Raw genomic sequence first — 25,214 nt, forward strand, 5'->3', positions numbered from 1 at the left:
ATAAAAGAAATATGAGGTTAGCAAATAATGCAAGGACATGTGTTTGCTTATGAGCTTTTCATTACCAGGAGTAAAATGTTATTTCTTCGCTGAAAGGTTACATGGGCTGCTTTAAAGATAAACATGTTTTCAACACCTGTTAGTTCCTTCCAGAGATGTGAACATGATCTTATGACTGAGCTCATTGTTCATAAAAAAAATTAAAAATGGCGGAAAAAACTCTCCACGTGAGAGTATATTTTTGTTAATTGGTGATACTGAACTTAGCTACCCCCCTTAATTTCAAGATACCAGCCTCCCACCCTCCGCAGCAGTTACTCCCCCACCCCCCTCACTGTTTCGGGGATGGTGTGGTCCAGGAAGCGCGCCTCTCCTCTGCGCTCTCCTCTCGTGCTCAATGAATCAGCTGACGAATGGTATCTCCCTCCTCTCCCGGATGGATCGCGCCGCTGAAGCCGGGCAGCCTGAGCGCTGACACAGGAGCAGGTTGCCCACGGCTCGCTCTCCTGCTGCTGGATGTCACACCGACCGACAGACGAGTCAAATATTTCCCTACGAAAAAAGAAGAGGTTACTTTGATATTTTTCACCTCGAGCTGGGAGCTATTCGCCTCCCGTCAGCATGGCTTCCAACTTCAACGACATAGTCAAACAGGGATACGTGAGGATACGGAGTAAGAAACTGGGGGTGAGTAGTGTTGCACTTGCTGTCTGACGCTTAGGAGGAGGGAAAGGAGGAGGAGGAGGGGGAGGAAGAGGAGTTCCAGTTGTTTCGGGGGCGTCTGGATTAAGAAAGAGGCTTTAATTGCTCCATAGGCAGCCGTCCTGCTGTGAGCTCTTCAAGAGGAAAAACAGATTAGAGCAGCACGAACAGCGGCCAAGTTTCCCCTCAGTGCATTGTGCAAAAGATGTTGGCAAAGTGTGGGATGATTGACAGCTGGTGTCATGTTTTATGTAGTTGTAAATCACATTCCCCTCCTTTGTTGTCACTAACTAGGCTGCAACTTTATTTTCATTGAGAAAGTTGGGCTGTAAATCTAGTTTGTGTGACACACTTTTTTAAAACCAGAAGGGTCGTTACATAGGAGAAAAGGGGGAAACTAACAATACCTTGGACACTGTATATTATTACAGGTACTGAAATAAGTCTCTTTATTATAGTTCATGGTACAAATTGACACCACGTATTGTGGATTAAAGAATGGAAAACATAATAGGAATACTGGGAATGCCATTTATCTATATACAAGGGTCGCAACTAACAATTTTTATCATCAGTTAATCAGCAGGTTATTTTTCATGATTAATCGATAAATCTTTAGTCTATAAAATGTCCAAAAAATTGTGAAAAAAGCTTATCACAGTGCTTCTTTTGTACAAAACCCAAAGACTTATTTACTGTCAAGAATGTCAAATAAAAGCAGCAAATTTTAACTTTTTAGAAGCTGATCGAATGTTTGATATATTAGCTTGAAAATTGATTAATCGATCATAAAAATAGTTGCCGATTCATTTTCTTTAAATCTAGCAACCGAATAATTGATTAATCGAACTGCAATCGATTAATCATTGAGGCTGTCCTCTATACAAGTTGTCGTCTGCCTGTTATCAGTACTGTACTTTAACTTGTTTGACATCGCATTTCCATTGATATACAGTGACAAAAAAAATTATTAACCAATCATCAAAATAGTCTGCGATTAATTTTCTTTAAATCCAGCAATCGATTAACCGATTAATCGAACTGCAATCAATTAATCGTTGTGGCCCTTCTCTGTACAAGTAGTCCTCTGCCTGTTTTCAGTACTGTACTTTAACTCTCTTTCAGTCGTGATGGATTATTCCCAGCCCTGAAAAGTCTCATAGAAATCCAGCTGATTGGCTGTGATGGCAGCTCTTCAATGCCTTTGATAATGGATTTCCATTGAGATACAGTGACAAGAAAAATGGCTCGACTGCTTAAATAGAAACGCATGATATATATTCAATTATGAGCGCCTTATTGTCTGACTCATAAAGCCATCTGCTTTTGTTCATACTTCCAGCTCATTAGCGGGCACACTCCCTCTCCTTTGATGAAGTGTGATGATGGGGGCTAATGATGTCTGCCTCCTCACATCATCACCTGGCTTCATCAACACTCTTCTTCTGTTGTTTGCTGCTATTGTGGCCATCTTTGATTACACTTTGAGGGTAATTGTTGTTGAGTATAAGAGAAGCCTTCATGCCCCTTGTAGAGATGCACAACACCAGCCGGATATAAGAATACAAAAGTGCGAGACATTTGTTGTTGTAAAAATGCAAATTAGCTCGCTCACATGCAGTTGGCTCAGTTTATTTACTTCTTGCATTTGCAATTAGCTAGACGCATTCAGAAAAAGTGTGTGTGTGTGTGTGTGCAGTGAGGACGCACGCTGTGTTGGCCGTGCTGCAGGTATGGATGCCACGTCTCCGCCGGCTCCACATCTCATCCTGCTGCTTGTTTGAGGGAAACAGTTTGTGTCCTGATCGCCCACTCCTTCCTCCCTCAGCCCTCCGCTGCTCGCTGCTGTTTCATCATAGGAACGCCACGCTGGGATGGCCTCACAGGACCCCGCTGTGGGTAGATAGAAAGATACATCTGTCCACGCTAGGGTTAGTTAATACAGGGCTATTATCATTCTGAATCAGTGAGAGAATAACAACAGCTTAATGGAGCAGGAACAGGTTTAGTTATGCCTGAATCAACAGGCACTGATATAAAACATTCTGCTGTTTTTTATATGGGAAAAGAACAACTAATCAGAGCTAAATGGCCAAATTTAAGGGTTTTGTGTTGTGTTTTTTTAGAGAGATTAAAATCCAAACATGTGCCAGTTGTACACGTGTGAGCAGACTGGAGAGACACATCTGTGGAGGGGAATGATATTTAGAGTTGGCTAAAACCCAAAAAGTGTTATTTTGCAGCGTGATCTTAATTTTGATACAGTTGTCTATGACTCAACAGCTCAATCATATTTATGGCTGTGAAAAGAGACTTGAGGCATCATTATCCTGATATTATTGGACGCTTACAGACCTAGAGTAAGATTTAGTCCCAAGAACAGGGGGAAGCACTGGCCTGCAGAGATGTGGACTCGAGTCATGGTGACTTGGACTCACTGTTTTGATTACTTGCGACTTGACTTGACAAAAAATAAATGACTTGAGACTTGCAAGTTATTGACTTGAGGCATGATGACTCGGATGACTTGCACGTGTTCAAGTTTGAATGTTAGCTGTTCAATATAAAATGATAAAATTCAATGTTCTGGTATGTCTGCAGCGCAAACTGGGAATCATGATTGGACGACTCAAAAAGCTCCCCGATATGTGATTGTTATGATTGGATGACAAGCTGTCAGTCAAACTCCTCGCTATGGCAACACGCAACATCAAAGATGTTTTGTGTTTGTGTTTTCTGTTTTTTCCCCAAAGAGAAGCCTCATCAGTCGTACTCGTTGGTACTGAATACAGTCTCAGACCAGACCATCATCATGGCTGCATCTGTGCCAAGAGTCATCACTTTTGGATTCAAAAATTTCACATGTGAAGGAAAACAAAAAATGTGATGTTAGCTAACATTAGCCAGATACAATCTGTTCACTAACATTAGTCAGCGATAATTTGTCGGCAGAGCCAGTAACGTAGCATCATCGGATTGAATTTCATTTTCGATAGCATTGATAACAGGTTATATAAATAATAATATCATTATAAGACGGGCTACTAATACCTTGTCTTTTCTTTTTATAAAGACCGGATACTACAGGTAAGAGTGCTGGATCTTGGGTGGGGAAAAAGTGACTTGACTCGGGACTTGACTTGCCTTACCCTCCTGAGACCCTGCATCCTCATACAGGGACATTACATTTTGGCTTCACAGCACCACAATATTTGATTCTGTGAAACTTAGACCCATTGGTCTCATTCATGGACACTTTGTCCACCAACCTGTGGTCACAAAAGCAAATTACACTGATTGGTGTACATTCAAGATGGCCGAGATCCCGACCAAAATGTGTTACAGTCGGCCTCTACAGAAAACTCAACCAGGTCGAAAACCTCTTCAGATTTTATGATTGAAACTTGTTCATTTAATGCGTATTAACAGTTGTAGCTTGATATGGCAGACAAATTTGACTAATTTTATCAATAGCAACAAGCTACAACACCGTTACGACAAGGTACTCACATGAGGACAGTGGGACTTTTTCAATGTAACACAAAGACAATTCTAAGGTTTTCTACTTATTAGGTCCTATTAATCCCCAAAATGTAGGAGAAATTAAAAATGCATAAAAAACAAAAGCTCGGGTCTCAGGAGGCTATCTAAGGACTTGACTTGACTTGCCCAAGAAAAAAAGAGTCAAGACTTGCTTGAGACTCGAACAAAGAGGACTTGGTAACAACACTGCTGGCCTGTTTAAAATGTAGTCGAACGTGCAACGTGGTTTATACCTCCATCTGGACATTGATTCTGTCCCCTCAGGCTGGGTAATGTTTCAGTCATTTCCAGTCTCTCTAATATAATACTGGAATTTCATTATGTAGACCAAAACAATACACCTTACCCTGAGAAAGTTTTATTTCTACCACCTTCTGTTTTTCATCCAATTGAGGCACAAGCAAAGATTATTTTCTTGGGCTGCCCACTAAGAGTCGAAGATTCTAATTAACAGTCGAGAAGACTCCAAGTGAGTTGAAGATCTGCACTATTTGTAAAAGCTGTGTCATTGTACACAGAGCAATGCAGGCGCAACTGAATTACAGGCTGTCAATGCACTGATAAATATGCGTCTTACAGATAAAACTTGAGTGTCATGTAGGCAATTGCGGGGTTGGTGTGTCACAGAAGAAAAAGACAAAAATGCTTTGGATTAAACAGCAAAATATGACGCGACTCACTTCAGCCCTTTTATTTTCATCATTTATGAAGCAACTGATGGATTTTTTTAATTCAAAGATAATATGTTTTGTCTAAAAGTGTCAGAAAAGAGACAAAAATATGCTTCACAAGTTCCCAAAGCGCAGGGCGACACATTCAAATAATTGTGGGGCGCTGATTTCGCTCAGTTGGTCGAGCAGGCACAGAGGCAAAGTCCTTGACGCAACGGCCTTGGGTCCGACCCTGACCCGCTGCCCTTTGGTGCATGTCATCCCCACTCTCTCTTCCCCATATTTCCTGTCACTCTTCACTGTCTTATCAATAAAGTTCGAATGATCTTAAAAAAAAAAAGTTGCCCACATTAAAAAAGTCTGAAACAGGCAAACTTATCATCAACTCCTCAAGTGATGAGACATGATCACAAACAATTGATGCAAGTGCAACTGCAGCTAACAATGATCATAATTGCAGATAAATTTACCCATTATTTTCATGAATCATTCATGGTTTACTTTGTAAAATTTAAAAAGATGAGGAAAAGTTGGTGGAACCAGACAAAGGTCTGCTTTTTTCTGGGACAGAAACTTAAAGTTATAATCTGGAAGATTTTCATTTAAATTAATGTCTGTTAAGTCACTATCAATCGCTGACTGAGGTAACCCACTGATGATTGAGTCTATGGCCCACTGATGAAAGCCTTTTCATTTGCAGTATATGATATTATTATGGACTGGAAAAAATCACATGCGGCGCCCAGTTAGTGACACATTTTCCATCACCTAGCAGTGGTTGGTCTGCCAGAGAGGGTAGGCGGAGCTAAGCGGCAGCACTTCCGGTTTCTGTAAGCATTATGAGGAAACGGTAATCTAGTATGGCTGAACAAACAAAGAAAAGATCGATGACTACAGATACAACTTCAAAAATAAGTAAAAATCCAAAGAAAAAGAAACAAATTTGACGCTCAGATGAAGGTCTAAAAAGGAACAGTCTAAAAAGGAAAGCCACCGTCACCTAGGAAAATCAAGAATTACAACCGGGAGCCAACAGTGGACGTCCGATTACACTGGGAAGTGTACTCCCGTAATTACTGTTGATCGCCATTAGGGACGTAACTGAAATCTCCGAGATTGAATCTTTAATTACAGATAATTGCATTTTATTTTTTCGTTAACGGACTAATTGTTGCAGCTTTGGACGCTTAACGCTTTAACTTTTTTTGACAGTTTTTGAGAGTCAGTTCTCCAGATACATTTCCTGGGTACCAAAAAAGTACCAAGGTTTGGCAACTGGACGCCCCGTGCTCCGCTGGAGTTTTAGGCCCGAAAGGTCCAGGGCGTTTTCCTCCTCATACGATTTTTTGACTGTTTCTTTTTTTAGCGCTTTAAAGGTCTCTCAAATATCACATATCAAGACTTTGCATCACAGTTGACCTTCTAATGCTCCCGGCTCGCTCGCTATTGTAATGCTCAGCCTTTTAAAATGTATTATACATTATTTTTCATTAGAAAGCAGTACAGTCCAATGGTTCTCTTTATGCGATATGTAATACAGTGGAAGCAGCAACAGCTTCGCCTGAACTCATCAGCATCCGTCAGCATGATTGGCTCATTTCCAAACCTCGTCATGTGTGAAGGTTGAGGCCATGAGGTCACTTCTGGGTTCTGCCGAGTGATCAAAATCACCAAGCGAGGCACTTTCCCTTTTTTTCCCCTCTTTATCCCGGGACATTTGTTTTCTGTTTCCACTGACATGAATGGCAACGACTTCCAACATTAGCCGGCTTCTTTGTCTCTTTGTTGGCGGGAGAGACAACGGTGCAATGTTCTTGAATGCACAAGTAGCGTCTCACATTCCCCTCCTCTTCCTCACCTCTCCACCCATTCTCTCACCTCCATTCCCCCCGCTTCTCACCTGTACTCCCCACTCTTCACAGCGTCTATCTCTCATCTCCTCTCCCTCTATTTTATCTCTCTCCCTCCTTTCTTCCACCCTTTATCTGGCTTTATCTCCCTCACCTCCTGCCCCTTTCTCTCTCACCTTTCTCTCCTTCACCGGTTTGCAGACAGCTGAGAGACTGAGCACAAAAGCATCCTATTCATCACCCCACACTGCACCCTCCATAACCCCAACAGGCTATTCCCCCTGATACACTGCAAAAACACACACACACACACACACACATTCACACAAATTTGCTTGGTTCAACGTTGAAGGATTGGCACACACATGCGCCTGACAAACAAGTAAACAATCTGCTGCCAGAGAACAGTGTGTGGATTCTCAATTAATTTTAATCCCGTGGCTTTGTACCATACAGTATTTATTTTTTTTTACAACATGGAGACTAAATGCATACAAGAGCCAAAAATGAGTCCCTGCGCTCAGAAAAGCATCAAAATCTGGCACTATCTAAGAAACACAAGTAGTGATACTGCAATCACCCGTTCTTTCAAACCCTTTCAGAGAAAAATGGCCGATGAATAACGCGACCTTTGAGTAATTTCTGTGTCAGCCTCCTTCCTGTTACATGTTTCCAGGTTAAGGATCGCTGTGTAAAAGTAGAAAAGGTCAGCTGGTAAATATTTTCGCCTTCCTGTCCGTCCAGCTTTTCTTCAAGCTTTCACAAAAAATGCTCAATTTTAGTTTGCTGGAGGTGAGTGTGTCTGCCATTCAGCCGCTCCATTCACAAACATGTTTTGACACTTCAAAGGAGCTGTGGATCAGATGTCGGCTCAGAGGCGGAGATGTAATATTTTAAGAGAACTTTACACAGAGGCTTCACGCTAAGATAAAATGTCATTTTCCAACCACTGGAACAAATACTACCTGCAATTATTTTTACATTAACTTGTTTCACATTAGGGCTACACAATAAATTGCAATTTCATCATCATTGCAATATGAGCATGCAAAATACCCATATTGCAAAAGACTGCATGAATCGCTATGAATAAGATGAATCATTTCATGTCCAAGCGTCATAAATTAACTCAGAATGTTTGATTTCAAGATTTCACTTCTCAGATGCAGCCCTAAATACACGCTCCATGTGAACACACAGTTCAGCCAATCAGATAAAGCCCGTCAGGCACCTACAGACTAAGTGGTGTCAATTTGTTGGTGATTGCGAGATTAGCTAGCTAGCTAGCTAGCACCAACTAAGGAAGGTGAGAAGGGATAGGAAAATGTTGTTAATGAAGACCTTCAAATAACTTCTGCTATTTGGAATTATTTTGGATTTAGGTGAGACGATGTGTTACAAAGACAGTTACTGTGTAAAATAGGCCAAACGACAGAAAAACAGGAAATGCAACGTTTTAGCTAACATGCTCATTTCAGTACTTGTTTATTAATCACACCTCATATTAGAGTTGTTCTGATATCAATACCAGTAGGCTATTGGTGTCACTTGCTGATACAGTCTAAAATGCGGTTGCACTGATCAGATACCATGATGACTGAGCTCAAAAAAATTAACTGGTTTCAGGTAACAGTGTGGTCCTACAAGAGAGTGCAATGCCAGAGCTAGCAAAATGTCAGCAATCAGTGTTTTTTCCCCAAATATGTGTTTACCACACTAGTATCTGAGGGGTAGTTGATATTGTCATAGTTAAGTTAAGTCATAGTGTTGTTTGGTAGATACAGCAGATATCTGTCATTGAAAAATAAATACTCCAAAACCCCACTTTACTACTGCTAAGCATCAAACACCTAACAGGCACACTTAGCATTTAGCTTGCCAGCTTTAGCTTGCTTGCAAAGAGTTGGAAATTTCTCACAGGAGCTGGAGGAGGAAAAAAAAAGAAGTGTATATTGGACATATATCAGGTGCAAAAATAAGTACAAATGAATGCTAGTGTTGATATGGCTAGTTTGTCAGCTTACAGCTTACTTACTTACACACCTAGCAAAATGGCTCAACATTAGATTCTTTTGGAGGGAAATGTATTTGTACCTTAACATACTGCAGCACACATAGGTCAAATATTCACTCTCTTCTTAAACCTGTTTTGGTCTTCAGTAACATATCTGGCTGTTTCGCTGCTAACGGCTGCGCTACATTCACCAGTTAGCAGCCAACTCTGTCAGTCTGCTGTCTGACTTTTTAAAAAAACATTGACAGTGAGCTGGAATTTATGTTTGAGATTCTGAGGTGGTGCTGGGCATCTTAACATGGGAGGACTTTATTGTGCTGGACAGCACCATGGGTGTAACTTTTGCCTGATCTCCTTTAAATTCAAGCCCAAATTAGATGAAAACCAACAAACTAACTATAGAATATTAAAAGTATAAATATAATACATTTAGTCCAATTCACAACAGCAAGAATTAAATTTAAAGCGACAAAGTTTTGCTCTGTTGCAATCCAACAGAGCACTGTGGTCAAACCACAAATGTCAAAGCACAAAAACACATTAAAAATGCATTACATCTGGTCCGGACTGAGGAGGAGTGAAAACACAATCAGCCCAAAGTATGGGTGTAAACAAATAATCAGTAAACCAATAATCGTGTCTGCAGACGGAGAGTTTAAGTAAGACTATTCATCATTCCAACACAAGGATATCATTTGCAAAAAGATGGGCTACTCTTCTCTCATGTTTGCTGAAGTGATTTGAGGTTGTGAAATTACTTTTTTACCAGAGGACTATATCATAATCTCGGTTGTGTTTACAGTTTGTTTGGGGGCAAATAACCCTGTGTCATTTAAGGACTGTAGCTCAGTTCTTACTGGATTCTTTGGTATTTTAGGAGGTTCAGTGTGTTTCATAAGGTTAAATCCACAGCACTGAATACTATGTTACAGCGTCCCATTCCACAACACAGCAGACAATAAGGAAACTGATCATTTTGAACAACTGTTGAACGTCAAATTACATGATGTAATATTCCCACCAGCCATATTGACTCCTGGGTTAGGCACTAATAATGAGTGTTTTCTCATGAGATAAATATGCAATTAATTTATCTTCTCATCCGTGCCACTCCATTAGGAGTTTTTGACGATTATCTCAAAACATTTTGAATATTGAATAAATGTTTAAGCAAACATTCTCTGGTTCCAGCTTCTCAAATGTGAGGATTTCCTGATTTAAATCAGTTAAATATGCTTTTGTTTGACTTTGAGTCTTCGTCATAAGAAACTAGGAATTCAATTTTTGGCTTTTGGAAATTGTTTTAAACCTTTTGTGATTGTGTTTTGAGATTTTTCAAACCAAATCAATGGAGAAAATAATGAACAGAACATTCATGGTTAATGAAAATTCAAGTTATTATACTTATAAGTATGGGTGGAACAAAATAATAAAATAAATGATATGGCATTATATCATTGTTCTGACTTGCAATACAATTATCGATAGGCTGGTGCCAAATATAGATATCTTAATATACAAATATATGGCGCTCTAAAAAAATTTCCCTGCAAGTTTGGCTCACCGCGTCACTACTTTAGGGCTCCTTGGGGCAGTGCTTGTGACATGAATGGTGGTAAAATGAATGGAAATTAACTGGCCGAAGAAGAAGTTGACAGCAGGATAAAAGAAGAAGAAGAAGAAGGCAGCAGGATAATGTCGGACAGCGGTGAAAAAAGTTGCGCCAGCCCCTTTAAAAACCAAAGTCCTAATTTGTTTTTGGTTTAATTGTATTGTATCATTTTGTATTCTTCAGTTAATCAGATCGTAATGTATCTAATTGTCTTGCAATATATCAGTTATCGCAGAACTGCTGGGTTGTGATATTATCGTGTGCCACGTATCGCGTATCGTGAGTTACCCTGCGATTCGCACATCCAATTAAAAACATCATATCAGTTTTAGATTGTTGCTGTTTTCACCAAATATTTCACATACATTTAGTCGTAGCTTTAAGACTCACAATTTGAAGCAACTTTAGATATTTTGTCTAAAAAACTAACAGCAATCCACCTCTGAACAAAAGCCAACATTGTAATGTTTTCATTAAGAATGCCTTGACTTTAATTCAAATTATGCAGAAAACTCTCCATCTTTATAAAGAGATAATAAAACACTTTCACAGCGGAGTCTGATGCTACGCTTGCAGTTTACCACGGACGCCGATAAAGACATTAATTGCGCATATAAAGCCTTTTCTCGCCATTAAAATGAGGAAAATATCAAGAGTTATTACTCTTTAAGTACTTTTCTGGACCCAGTGCTGGTCTCGTCTCTGTCTACAGATAAAACATCTATTAACTGTTTTCCCCTCTTTAGTCTCACTCAGCTGTTTTTGACCCACAAGTGGGTATTTGTGCTCAGTGACCAGTGGCTTTTACAAGGGCGGCGTGTATTGTAATGGTGTGTGGGTATGTCTCACCCCCCCCCCCCCCCCCCCCCTTGTTTGTGCACCAAAGCAGAGGCAAAGAAGCGGAGAACAATGTGTCTATTGTCCAAGATGGCACAGCCGTTTAAGATAGGATCTCACCACTTCCATGCACTCACTATTAACAATGACAGGCCGTCCAGAATGCTGGATGTCAGGAGATTTTTTCACTGCAGGATCTGTGCTTGTCAGTGGAGCGAAAAGACACAGACAGCTCTGTTAGAATAGCAATTGAGACTTCCAGAAAACATGGATAAATATGAATTGAGTTCTGCCAAGAAATCAAATTAGGAAACCATACAATTCTTACATTTAGTGGCTGAAATAAGGCGTGTTTCATACTCTATCATCTTGATCGTCCAAACAAAAACTGTCACAAAACGAGGATTTTAATATGCCTAGTTTTGTGTATGATTTTAGTCGTGCCTCGTGGCTGCATGTAGCCTACTTTCAGCTCTCCTTGTGATAGATGTTCTCGGACTGAGTGCATTAATTCAGGGATATGCAGGGCTATACATTGTGCGGTCATTTCCTTTGGTTTTCATCAGCTTCCTCCATCAGACACGGACCTGAAGACAAATTACCAGCTCTTATTGGCCCTGATGAATTGCATCTGTAGCAGTATATGGGAACAACAACCCAACAGTCGTTCCTCATAGTGAAAAATGTGCTTCTATTATATAGTCGCTTTCATAAATAAATCTCTGCCCAGACCCCACTTGAACATTTCATTGATTCCTGTTGTTCCTAATTACCAAAAAAGCCTTCTATTGTGAACAGGGACAAATGTTGTTATTAGTTAGTAATGTCTAAAATCCAATTGATTAAGTAATGCACCATAATAAGACTAGTGGCTAATAATGCACTGCTGTATTAACACTCCCTTTCACTCAGATGTCAAAATACCAAACAGGACAGTTCCTTTTTTCTCCCTTTGTCTTGCTTCTGTCTGAAATCCGTCCACAAACACATGTTACGCCAAGCCGACACTGTCCATAACAGCTTTGTGTTTGCAGTGTTTTCAGATGAGCTGCTTTGTAAAGTGCAAAGTTCTCTAATCCCATTGGGGGGAGAAGTCACAGCTCAGTAGAAGAGGACTCTCTTCATGGCTGTTTAATCTTTCAAATCCCCACAGACCCTGCACCCTCACAACAGGCGAGACACATGATTTAACACCATAGATTTCAGCAAAAGTACAGAGAACATCAAGATTATCCAACCACGTTTTTTCTGTCTTTCAGTCAGTCTACTTTATATGTCAAGTGTGTGAAACTTAGAACATATTTAAAGCGATCAGCCTTAATATTATGATCACTGAAAGGTGAAGTGGATAACATTGATTATCTCATCATAATGGCCCCTGTCAATGGAAGGGATATGTTGGGCAGCAAGTGAACATTTTGTCCTCGAAGTTGATGTGTTGGAACAGGAAAAATGGGCAAGCGTAAGGAAACGAGCGACTTTGATAAGGGCTAAATTGTGATGGCTGGACGACTGGGACAGAGCATCTCCAAAATGGCAGCTCTTGTGGGGTGTTCCCAGTCTGAAGAGGTCCGGACCTACCAAAAGTGGTCCAAGGAAGGAAAACCAGTGAACCAACGACAGGGGGGCGGCGATGGCTGGCCTGTGTGGCCCAACAGAAGAGTGGTCCAACAGAAGAGCTACTTCTATTGGATGAAAAAATGAATGCTGGTTCTGATAGAAAGGTGTCAGAACACACAGTGCATCACAATTTGTTGCGTATGTGGCCGTGTAGCTGTAGACCGGTCAGGGTGCCCATGCTCCCCCCTGTCCACCGACGAAAGCGCCTACAATGGGCACGTGAGCATCAGAACTGGACTACGGAGCAATAGAAGAAGGCGGCCTGGTCTGATGAGTCATGTTTTCTTTTACATCATGTGGATTATAAAAAATTATTAAAATTAGCAATCCAGCTATTATACAAAGTAAAGCATTTAACAGCTAAAGAGCTGGATGCAGGAGTTAGTGGAGACCAAAAACGAGCTAAAAGGACTTACCTGTATTATATGTAGGACTGTAGTTTGGTGTTAACACACTTAAACTTATGTACCTTTTTACTTTTTTTTTTACAAAATACCTTTTTATGATGGTTTAATCACATTTCTTTGTGCGGGATTTAAAAGTTTAACTAAAATTCAACTTATAAACCTTGTGAAGTGCTATAATAAAAGTGCTTAAGCCGTTAAGTCATTGCTGGTTTATCAGTATGTAAAAGTAACACGTACACATGCCAACACTAGTTATTTTTAGGACTGTACACAGGGAAGCAAATGAAAAGTAAACTTGATCCTGTTATCATGCAGCAGCACGTCCAGGAAATCAACAGGTAGCATTCTGGGAAATATTTTCTGAAATTAATTGGTTTAGTGTTCAGCCTGGCCAACAATTTTTCCCCACTAAAATGTGGTTCTTTTCTTATTTGTGGACTTGAATTGTAAGTTTGAAATACAATTAATGACATCATGTTATGTTATGTTTCTTTACTTGAGCAGAAACAATGAACAAAGAACATTAACCTTATAGAAAACAAGGAAAGATGTATTGCACTGGGTTTTAGCAGATTGCTATTTTCTGCCCGCAGTCCCTGGGCAGGTAAATAAAATAATAAAATAGTAAGAAGATACAGACATTATAAGAAGACGAGACTTTTAAAAAGTACAAAATACATCCCCCACCCTCCAAACACACACAACATTACACACAAAACTAGACATTAAAAGAACACCCTAACCCATACCCACACAGTACTAGACATTAAAAGAGTACAGTCATTTAGCCATTTAGCCATTTAATAATTTCCAATTCCTTTGTTAATTTTGTGGCAACTTCTACGTTTCTTCTGCGTTTTTCCCTTGTGTGAATAGCATGGTATCTCCTGCATACATCATAATTTTAACATCATTACAAACCGATGGGAGATCATTTAGATGTATACTAAAGAACAGTGGTCCTAAAATTGAACCTTGTGGCACTCCCATTGTACAGGTTTTAGGGGTGATAAGTTGCTGTTTATTCGCACACACTTTTGTTGGCCATTAAGGTATGATTTAATCCAGTTTTGTGTAGTTATAGAGAGGTCGATACGTACAACTAAAGATTGATTTGGTGATCCCTTAGCAATCATAATTCCTAACCCACACTAGTACCTCAAAAAAACATCAACAGAGATAAGTATAATTTTAATTATGATAATAATCATAGTACAATTATATATTTTCAGTGATTTGGGCTTCAGTGCTTCTGGTCTTGTATATGTGTGATTGAGGTTGATAAATTCTCTACTTTTAGTAGTGATAAAGCTGCTGTAGCAATTAAAAGTCCACCTTTTCCTTTTACCATGACAGCCTTAAACTGATGGTCAGAAACACGACTGAAAATCGATGCTTATCTTCCTCTGTACCTGCAAAACGTGTAAATAGTCAACTGCATGCTAACACGTTAGGCGCTTTAATTTGAAGAGACGTAGTATGTTTTATTGTTATGTATACAGCTACTTGTGCTGCCTCAGACTCAAACAAGCAAAATATTCCAAAAAGCAAACAAAAAATGAGCCAGATTAATTTTTAAATGAGATTATTTTACCTTTGTGTGACCTCTTCTATCACGTCACTGGGAATGTATGAGGGAATTAAGAGCCCAAGGCTGTTTCTATTTAACTACTTCGAGAGATTTTCCCGCACCTGCCTCCCTGGCGATAAACTTGTGACAGACTGTCAGAATATTTATTCATGGCGTTTAAAATTAGATTTCAGTGATGTGACATTCATGAACAAATTGGATGTTCCATTCACTCGTAACACAAAGTTGATTGGAACAGGATGTTTTTCAGTCGTGTTCTACGAGAGAATTTTACTCTTTGTTTAAAGTTTTGGTCAGGAGTTTTTTAAAATAAAAGTAGTGAAATATAAAAGTTGAGGTCTATCTTCGGCTAAATGATCACCCACCCTTAAATTAACTCCCTAACTAACATTAGCTGTGTGATTTTGAAAGGTGAACGCATTTTGCTCTAATTCAAATCCATCTGATGCCTATATTTCACCTCCCACACAGGGCCCTGAGCTTTACACTCCTCTGTGGTACTGTACTGCTACTTTGTGCAGATCCACTGGAGACTCACCTATAAAACACCAGGCCTAGAGGAATCTATCATAGCTCCATTAACACCTCTGCTTCATCCTCCTCTCCTCGCCTTCCTCCCCTCATTAATCAACAAGACCGGCCCTCGGGGCTCTGCTCTGCAGCTAAGCTCACCCTTGGTTTGTGTGTCCCTGTGTGTGCGTGCGAACTGTACGTCCGGCATTGTGTTTTTGAGTATTTGTATGTGGGCGTTTTCCCAGTGTGTGTGTTTGTATTTATGTGAAAATGTCTGGTTTCAAGAGCGATAAAAGTCCCTTTAAAATTATGAGTCATGATGTCAAATCAGATCTTCTCAGACGAGCTGTCGTACCTGATAATCAGATCTGTAAGTAATGTATCAAAAGCTGACCAGATGAAGTTATTCTTAGCAAAAGAAAAGTCCCACCCTCCTTTTATATTAGAATCACGGTCTATAATGAGTTCTTCCCCTGCTGTTACCTTTCATCAGCCTGCTTGCCAAGCACATTCAGTACAGTGTGTCGCCAAAGATAGCCTCAGCTGTGTGTCTATGTGCGCTAAGGGGGCTTGTCTTTGTCTGTGTTCTTAATTTACTCAGTGCGTCGCGTAGGGTAAACATTATTACGGCCTTATGCTCAAAAATAATCAAATAATACACCTGATCTGCTTTAAATGCAAGCCTTGTTGAGTAATGTAAATTTGCCCGAGCTGTCAGCTAAACAAGGCTGTTCGATGTGGCACTAATTGTTCGCCTCTGTATTGTTAATGTGTTGTAAAAAACACCTTGACCTTGCTTTCTTGTGTAAGCAGGATATACACACAAAAAAGCAGCCAGTTCATGTCAGCGGTCTGCTCTGTTTGTTTCTGTTTGTTCAGAGATGCGTTCACTTCCCTCCCTCCTCTCTCTCAGGGGAGTTCTTTTAATAGTAAGGAGGTGACAGGTTACCTCTCACTGAGTACTGAGGTGACAGTTTGGTACCTGCCCGGCCCGACACGAAACACAACAGCTAAATCGCTCACGTAGCATGCAAAGCTGCCTACTTTCTAAATTCGCACTCCGTTTTAATGAGCCGGAACGACCTCAAGTGCATGCCGAGGCAATCTGATCCCTTTTCTATTAAACAGCTTTTAATATTTCCCTAAGAATAATCGCGCGGGGAATGAATTTTGGATAAGGTCTGCCAAGGGAAATGGAGCACACAATAGTAGCCTTGGCAGTGGCACTTTGAGCGAATCATTTAAAGGTCATAATGGGGGAAATAATGGCCCTTAAGAGTCGTAAAACAATTGAAAACATGCGGTTATTGGACAAAGTTTTGAGTGAAATATGAAACAGAGGAAAGAGGAGTTAATGTGGCAAACTTTTGACCTGCAATAAATCTGTGTAAATATGCCAGTGGATTAGGATTTTTCTTATTTAACAAAGGGAGTTTGTAGTTGAGAGCACACATTAGGGCCAACATTAAATAGTGTTTCCCCACCCCCTCCCTTTCGTTGCCCTCTTATGCTCCCACTTATTCGCTCACAGTGCCGAAAAATGTCCGTCAGGCGAAGTGATAATTGCATTCCTCAATGATTTCATGCTGAGACACACAGTGACACAGAATCACGGCCTACTTATTCCAAGCGAGTGTGTTCTTTGGGAGGAAATGAGACAAAAACAATATGACCAACTCCATCCAACCCTGTTCCTTTGACATAGCTGTGCGCTACATTTCCCACGTGTTTATCCTTCCCCCCCCCCGCGCGCTCCTCTTTGATCCGCGCACAAAATGTGGCTGAGTCGAGTTAGTTCCAGGGCGCACAAATCTCTGCCTTTTCTGGTTGTAAGGGAATAGTTGTTGCAGACACAGAGCCCGCTGCTTTCCCCCAGCTAACCGTATCAGAGAAGCAGGCCGAACATCAGTGAGCAAGTACCTCTTTTAGAATTAATCCGTGGGGTTGGGAGGAGGGGAGGGCGCGGGGGGGGGGGGGGGGGGTGTGTGACTGCAGCAATGCATGAGGATTACTGCTTTTAGGGCTTCTGATGAAATTCAAATAACAAACGCTCGCACAAAGTGTCCTGGAAAACACTCTTTGGTTTCATAATATCCTGCCAAACATGCGAGTATTTGGCGGAACGGCGCACAGTGGGCCTGCGCCTCATTGGATTTCACAGTCTTTATTGATATGATAATCAAGTGGTCAGCTAATGGTAATTAAGCTAGTCAATTGGTGGAGTTGCATCATGGGTGTGTGGGCCAGAGCGCCTTTCATCCTCCTTGCTTTATATTCTCTTCCCACAGAGGCAAGTCGCTTCTGAAGCGCTGGATCTGGTTTCCATGTAACGGCCCCCTCACCTGTTGGCCTAGATGCTAATTTAGCTGGAAGCCGCCAGCGCTAGCAGCAACACACTAAGAGAAGATCGCACTGCAGCTAGTCCTAAAAGGAGTTCTTCGTCGTTTCTGTGTTTAGTTCAGTTTAATTCGGCCCATCTAGAGCATACACAATGTGGACAATTCAGTCCAGTATTAACAAGAACTAACACATGCTCTGTATTGTTGCCTGGTGGTCTCAGTACGTTTGTCTGCAAGGGTATTCTGCCATAGTCAAATCCCTCTTTGTCTGCGTGTTATTGTCTGTGAACGCTTCAGCCTTGTACGTGGATTAAATGGAAATTGCTCTATATGTGTGTGTGTGTGTGTGTGTGTGTGTGTGTGTGTGTGGAGGATTGCTGACTAAAGCTGTAGCACATAAAGAGGTTTGGATGAGGGACGGTTTAAAGAGCAGGCAATTGTCATAATGATGACTTAAAGCAGAATAGCCGCACTGTAAAAATGTTTTACACATACATTCAAGTCTACTGCAGCATTGTAGCCAACAATGGCTGCCAAAGTCAGTGTCACCGGAATCAATAGTGTCTGAAATATACGACGAAATAACTTTGCATTATAAAAGTGTATTGTTGGATTATTGGATTATGAATGCAGTGTAATCCTTTGTCCCCGTCTCTCCTGTAAAACCACAGTGTTTTCTCTCAGTTTGACTCGGCCCGTGCCCCGTATACCCCAGGGTGGAAGCAGTACGTCTAGTAATACATCGCCCTGTTTACACCATAAAAAAAAATCCCCCTTACTCCTCTTCACTCCCTCACACCTGAGAGAGAAACTTCAATATTGACCTACATCTCCTTCAGAATAATTTAGCTGCTATTTTGGTACTATGCTTTAAAAAAAAAAACAAGCTGTGCTACAGTAGCTGTGATGGCTGGATCCAAACTAAGTGTGACATTTTAACGGATGTTTTTCTGCGTACGGCTGCGCTGCCCAGCAGGGATCAAACATCTCCCCTGTCTCCCCTGCAGTAATAAGAAACAGTAGTAATACTCTCCCTGCACTAAACAACTGTTATTTGCATAGGAATTGGAAGCGGGGGTGGCACAAAAAGACTCGACTTGTTTCAGTTTGGGGGTCACCAAAAAGTAGTCATTATCAGTCCCTTACAGGAAGTAATGATGTGGCAACAATTAACCTAAATTCAACCATTCACCCTGCATTCTGCGCGACCTTGAAATGTTGTCATCATCGCCAAGCTCACTTCCTTGTCATCAAAAAGATCCCCCGAGGTTGGCATTGTTGTGATAAACATTGAAAGGTATCTTTTAAGCCGGAGATATTCTTGCTTTTAACGGATGACGGCTGCCCCACACGCCCTGCGTCTGTAGGGGCAACGGGAACAGTAGAGGCAGCAAAGAGGCAAAGAGGTAGTGAAAGGGTCGACACAGCAGCAGGGACAACAATGGCAGAAAGGTCTGTAGACAAGCTGATGGAACAAGTCTGCAAGTATCCACATCTGTACGATGTGTCATTGCCGCTGCCTGTCAGAATAACTGGCGACGGATAAGTGCTGTTTTAGAGGTCGACTGCACGGAGGAAAATGTTGGAGAAACGGATAGGGGACGCTACCCATGGTGTGTTCCGTCATCAGTCGCCTGAACAGGCCAATCAGAATTAACATAACAGTAACCTCTCTTTGGTGTCGCCATGTCTGTTTACATTCCGCACATATGGTAGTTGCATCTGGCCTGAGCTCTCTGGTGTCCTCTCTAGGTATCGCCTAGTAACACATGTAGTGCATAGCCAAGTATGTGAACTTTTATTCATGACGCAGCTGGTTAAAAAGCAAGTATGTCTCCAGCCTTACTGTATCTATAATATCTCTGTGACGGCTGTGGCTCAGTGGTAGAGTCGGTCGTCTTTCAATCAGGAGGTCGGAGGTTCGATCCCCAGCTCCCCCAGGCTACATGTCGAAGTGTCCTTGGGCAAGACACTGAACCCCCAATTGCTATGAATGTGATAACTGGTTGACAGTCAGGCACTTTACGTAGTAGCCTCTGCCATCAGTGTATGAATGTGTGTGTGAATGGGTGAATGTGATATGTAGTGTAAAAGCTTTGGGTGGTAGCAAAGACTAGAAAAGCGCTATATAAGTCTTGAACGCTGCATGCTAGAGACTGTTCCAACAAGGGCTCTGGTGCTATCACTTCTCTTTCGGATGCTTTATAATCCAGCCTTGAACTATAATATTTTTTGCACAGTACATCCAAAATTATAAACCCAATACTCAGTGTCTTTTGGTAAATATTTATTTAACCCCATTCAAAACTGTGCTAAGCCACCCCATGCTGCCTGAGTTGGGTCTGGCGACCTATCAGAGGCTATGATCTCAAATAGTCACTGTAGCATGAGAAAGTAATCCCACGTCCCCATCGTTTTATACAAGCGGAGCAGACAAATTTACAAGCACAACACTGCAAATAACGGGTAGATTATTCTTTGCACATTTAGGAGCCTCAAAAAGTTCTTGGTGCTTCTCAGGAGAACCTCCCAGGTGCACTTCTTTATCTACAAATGACTCATATTCTGACTATACAGTCATATGCTTCAGCAGTTTCATTAAACAAAAACAGGCCTTAAAGTATCCCAACTTATCTGCTTTGAAATCATTTTGTTCGTAGAAATCCCCCCACAAAAAAGCCCACGGAATCCTGAAGGGACTGCATTATGATCTATCCTCAACGCTCTGACCACAAGCCCTATTTAAAAGCATAATTTATCACTAATTCTAATGGCGGCCTGCAGCCAGTTGCCTCGATGGCTCTGGCTTAGTCCGACACTCTACTTTTTCAACAGCTGCTCTCACCACCTCATAATTAGTTTCACTTCTCCAACCAGTCCCTTAAGCAAACGTTCTTTCTTTTGGCCCTCTCTTTTATTCTGCGTCCTTTCTGGCTTTCTCATGATGGCCTTGTTTCATCCCCGTCCCCTTACACGACCGTTTTTAATACCACCTGCCCTCGCAGTCTTTGTCACAGTGGGCATACGGACCCTTCGCTTCTGGGCGAGGAATCAGCTGGAACCTGTTGTCCTTCGTATTTCATGCCACATTGTGACCGGTGGATCCAGTTTTCAGCTATGAATGCTGCCACCCAGTTGCAGCCAAGACCCTTAACAAGTGGGAATAAGGGTTTCTAATGCTGTGATATTACATTTCGGGACCAGTTTGGCTCATGAATGTTTGATGAGAATGTCCAATCATGCATAGACACACGAAAGAGATGAGGAATGGGAGAGGAGAAATTTAGAAGAAGGCACGAGAGAGGGAGGAGGAGAGGCTCGGGGAGAAAGTGAGTAGTGGGAGTGTGTGTGCGTGTGTGTTCGGTAAGGAGTTGGGGGGCAGTGATTACTTGCTGCTGAGGTAGCACTGCATTACACATGAGGATTTGGAATGGCCCAGATAAAGTAATCTATGATTAACTGGGGCGCGGCTGGCTCGCCACCCTGCCAACAGCTGTAGTCAGGGGCGAATTATAAAATTATGGGATGTCCAAACATTTTAAAATGCGGCAGGAAATATATTTTGGTACAAGCAGGGGAGAAGGTTGAGTTATGTGTCGAGTCAAAGGTGACTGCCGGCGGCGAGGAGGAGAGTGACGGAGGAAGCAGTGGTGCAATTAGATAAAACTTTTGTTGTTGTCGCATTTGGTGGATAATTGGTAAAATGTTGGAGTCGTCCTTGGAGGATCGGTGGGGGGGCTGGGGTCGAGTGATCGCCGCAGTGATTGCTGTAACAACTGTCCAACCTGATAACAAATCAAATTAGAAAGATGGACACCGTGGCACAGACCCTGCCGCCGTCTGAAATTGATTGCAAGCACCGTGAGCTGATATTGCCGGGCCCGGTCTGTCATAGTCCATCAGGCGTCATTATCACCGGGGGAACACTAAACCGTATGCAGAGCTGAATGAGGAGGAAGACTATACAGAGCAGTGCGAGGAGTGTGACAGACATACAAACACAGATAGAACCGTGTTGTATTAGATGTAAGGTGTTTTACTGGTTTCTTTAAGATTACAAAGGTAGTGCTTTAGAGCTGCGATGATTAATCCATGGAAAGAAAATTAATTGTCAAGTATTTTTGTAATCGATGAATCGTTTTTCAAGCATTTTTAGGTTCCAGCTTCTTAAATGTTCTTGCTGCTTTTTGTCGTTTTGGAAATTAAACTCTTGGTTTGACAAAGAAGTAATTTCACTTCACTTAACTTCAGGCTCTGGGAAACTGTGATGAGCATTTTAACAACTTTCTGTCTGTAGAATTGCTCATTGTAATAACCATACACAGTAATATTCCAGTACAGTCACACTGGAATATTAGACGCAGTCTATTTTAGGGGGTATCCCAGAGGGGGATAGCTATATATAAAAAAAAATGTGTCTACAGGTTACTTTAACATTATTAAAAATTTTTTGGGGTGGCCGCCGGGGTGAGTGAGTGAGGGACGGTACTTTGAGAGCTGTAGAGAGAGAGTTGCGACATCACAATGGCGGATCATATTGGACCTCCACTGACGCGACACGGCTCTGGATACTTTGTTGGGGGAGTAGGCGGGGTTGCTGCTGCTTTCAAACACGTTGTCATCGGCCTAATAAGGACAGTCCTTGTAACACATTGCCCACAAAAGCGCACATTGACCTGATGCGGTTAGCCACATACTAGGTTCTGACCTAGTTTTGTTTCATTTGAAACACATTCAAATTGCACACAGATTATAGCCAACCATCTGTTTTCACCATGTCAAGTTTGCAATCCTGCTAGCTACCTGTGCGGTAGTTGAGTCACTTTGATTGTTGTGAGGATGGCGGTTGCACTGGCGATCATGACGGCGCATGTCCGTGATGAAGCTTTAGCTAGATTATCGCGCCATCGTCTGGGCACATTATAACACATCCATAACACATTAAAATACCTTTCTCTGCATTTTATACCGGTATATTGGTCGCACCGGTATATAGGACGCCGCCCACTTTTTAGATGAAGAAATATGTATTAAAAGTGCATCTTATGCGCCGAATATTACGATATACTGTACATAAAAAGTATAGTTATTTGGCATTAGTGGTGAGTAAAATGATGGTTGGTTGGATGAATGGGTCATGGCTCAAATTCTGCGCAAAAAAAGTGCTGATGGTATGAACCAAAAATTACAAGAAAGAAGAAACACCCTAGAATTTAACTGGCACAGGCTCATAGCAACTACTACCAACAACAACTCCCCAAGTCAATGTCAGTGAGTGTTCTTTTATACCCCACCAGGACCTGCCCTGACTGGATGAAACCAAATAGAAACCAAAGAGGGGAATCCCCTCTGAAACAAAAGTCAAGCACAAAAATATTAACATTGATTTTGATTAAACAATGAAGAATCTACTATCTGTCTAGGGCCTCCATTCTTTCTAACGTGGGCACAGGTGGGCTGACGAAGCCCTAAGGAAGCTAGGCAGGTGAAAAGGTACTGAGGAAACCTTGTCTTGTTTAGACAAAAAATTGAGTTGATAAATTGTAAAAAATACTTAATATTGAAAATAATCGCTGCACTGTGCTTGCATCTGAGGCAAATATCTCTGAAAACATTAATTAGATGTAACATATTCTCTTCTTCTGCTCTGAATCCTGTTGAAAGTAGCTTGCTCATCTACATGCTAAGTACCAGCTAAATCCGTCCTGTTATCATCATGTCTGAGTGTTGCAGGGCTACCTTGATTGAAGAGCTCTTATGTCTAGTATTGCCAGTAGAGCAGCTTTAATCATCTTTAAATCACAGTTTGTAGGACACATGAATCATCAAGGGTACAAACGCGTCCCACATTTGTCTCTTTTTTTATCAAATATCTGAGGAGTAATAAATGCATCCCCGCCTCTGAGGTATTACAATTGTGTTTCAATATTCACCAGCGCTCCGGAGAATTTAACAGGCGGCTATTTTTATTCTACCGTGTGATTAGTCATTTACCTGAAGCGAGCTGTCATTGGAAATCATTTTCGTGTCTTTGGACACTTTCTCAGTTCATCCAAATGACAAGTGATTTTGCCTGAGGGGGAAAAAGGGCCTGTATTTTATTGAGAGGCGAGACAGTTCTTAAATATGCCAGAAGTTTTAAAACGCTCCCTGAGGTGAATGGACTTTGGTTTGTTTGAGGCCACTTATAGAAAATGACTAAGGCTTCATTACTGAGGACTATGAGGTGTCTGATTTCCTTAACTCCCTGCCAGACTCTGAGTCACAGTTTTACCCACTATTTCGCCTGACAATAACACCTGTTAGGAGCCTGAGTTTAACTGTAAGGCTTTTATTGTTCTGTAAATGTCAGGATGCATAAAGCAAGCCTATTTTATACGTAGACAGATGTGTTCTCAGTTTCCTTTTGAGCCTTTTATAAGAGCCCATCAAACAGTCTGCTTCCATCTGTCTGTCTGGGATTGTACTTTGGCTCTAATCCTCCTTCCGGCCCACTCCAACAACAGTCTCAGTGTGGTTGTCGTAGTAGAGCTGGTGTTGATGAACTAGCCGTACCTTGCCAAGTGCCTCCTGAAGTGTTTTCTGTGCCACAGAAGCCGCTAAAAGTGAACGGATTGCCCTTCAAATGTTCTCTCCAGTGCAATGTTTTTGCCATCGCCTATTTTACCACAATTCCGGGCCGTGTTTGGTGATGTACTCGTTGGTTTCAAGAGTGTAGAATCAGACATAGATGCATATTTTTAGCCTTGCAAACTGAATACAAAACCCATCGCTCAAGGTCAGTCAAACTGAATGACGGCACTCATTAAAGCCAATGTTAGAACAATTGGAATTCAAATTTAGCCGGGCCACTCCACAGCCTTTTCAGTGTTGATTTCACTTGATGCTGGAAGTCGTTGTAATCAAAGATTTTGAGAACTTTGAAGCTTCTAATCAACACTTCCCATACAACTCCATTTATTCTTGCCTGTATCTGTGCAGTCCTCCAGTTTCCTACAACTGATGTCACCACCACTGTTCTTCATGGAAGAGAGCTTACATGGATTATGAGCTTAGCCTTGCTTTTATAGATACAGACTTTTGCATGAAAACGGAAGATTTCGGCCTTTGTTTTATTTGTCCTCAGAATATTTTGCTTTCCGAATCCTTTACTTTCCTTTTTTAAAAACTCCTTTATATTGTGGGCCTTTTTCAAAAGTGGTCTCCTTCTTGCCCCTAATAAAGCCTGGATTTTGCGTAACTGAATGTAGATACAGGATAAAATAGATGAACAAATAAAATGGTTAAGGTCTGGTTGCCTGGTTGCTCACTTTTGGACAGTCGTAAGACTAGACCTTCTGAAGGTGTGCTGAGGTATCTGGCACCAAGACGTTAGCAGAAGATCCTTTAGGTATTGTAAGTTGCGAGGTGGGGCCTCCATGGATCGGACTTGTTTGTCCGGTCACAGATGCTCAATTGGATTGAGATCCGGGGAATTTGGAGGCCATGTCAACACCTTGAACTCGCCTTGTTCCT

At 41.4% G+C, this 25,214-nt stretch overlaps 1 protein-coding gene across 1 annotated transcript in view; it reads left to right on the forward strand.

The window, feature by feature from the left end:
- Positions 1-517: 517 nt before the first annotated feature.
- dok6 (docking protein 6) overlaps positions 518-25,214 on the forward strand; it is a 58,433-nt gene continuing 33,736 nt past the window's right edge. The window contains exon 1 of the mRNA XM_069667658.1: positions 518-687. Within this exon, the coding sequence (XP_069523759.1) occupies positions 622-687 (66 nt within the window). The 5' untranslated portion in view covers positions 518-621. The remainder of the gene's footprint in view (positions 688-25,214) is intronic.

This window comes from Semicossyphus pulcher, unplaced genomic scaffold (assembly GCF_022749685.1).
Source record: "Semicossyphus pulcher isolate SPU_LCO1_2020_fin unplaced genomic scaffold, fSemPul1.0.p SCAF_18, whole genome shotgun sequence".
Taxonomy (NCBI): Eukaryota; Metazoa; Chordata; class Actinopteri; order Labriformes; family Labridae; genus Semicossyphus; species Semicossyphus pulcher.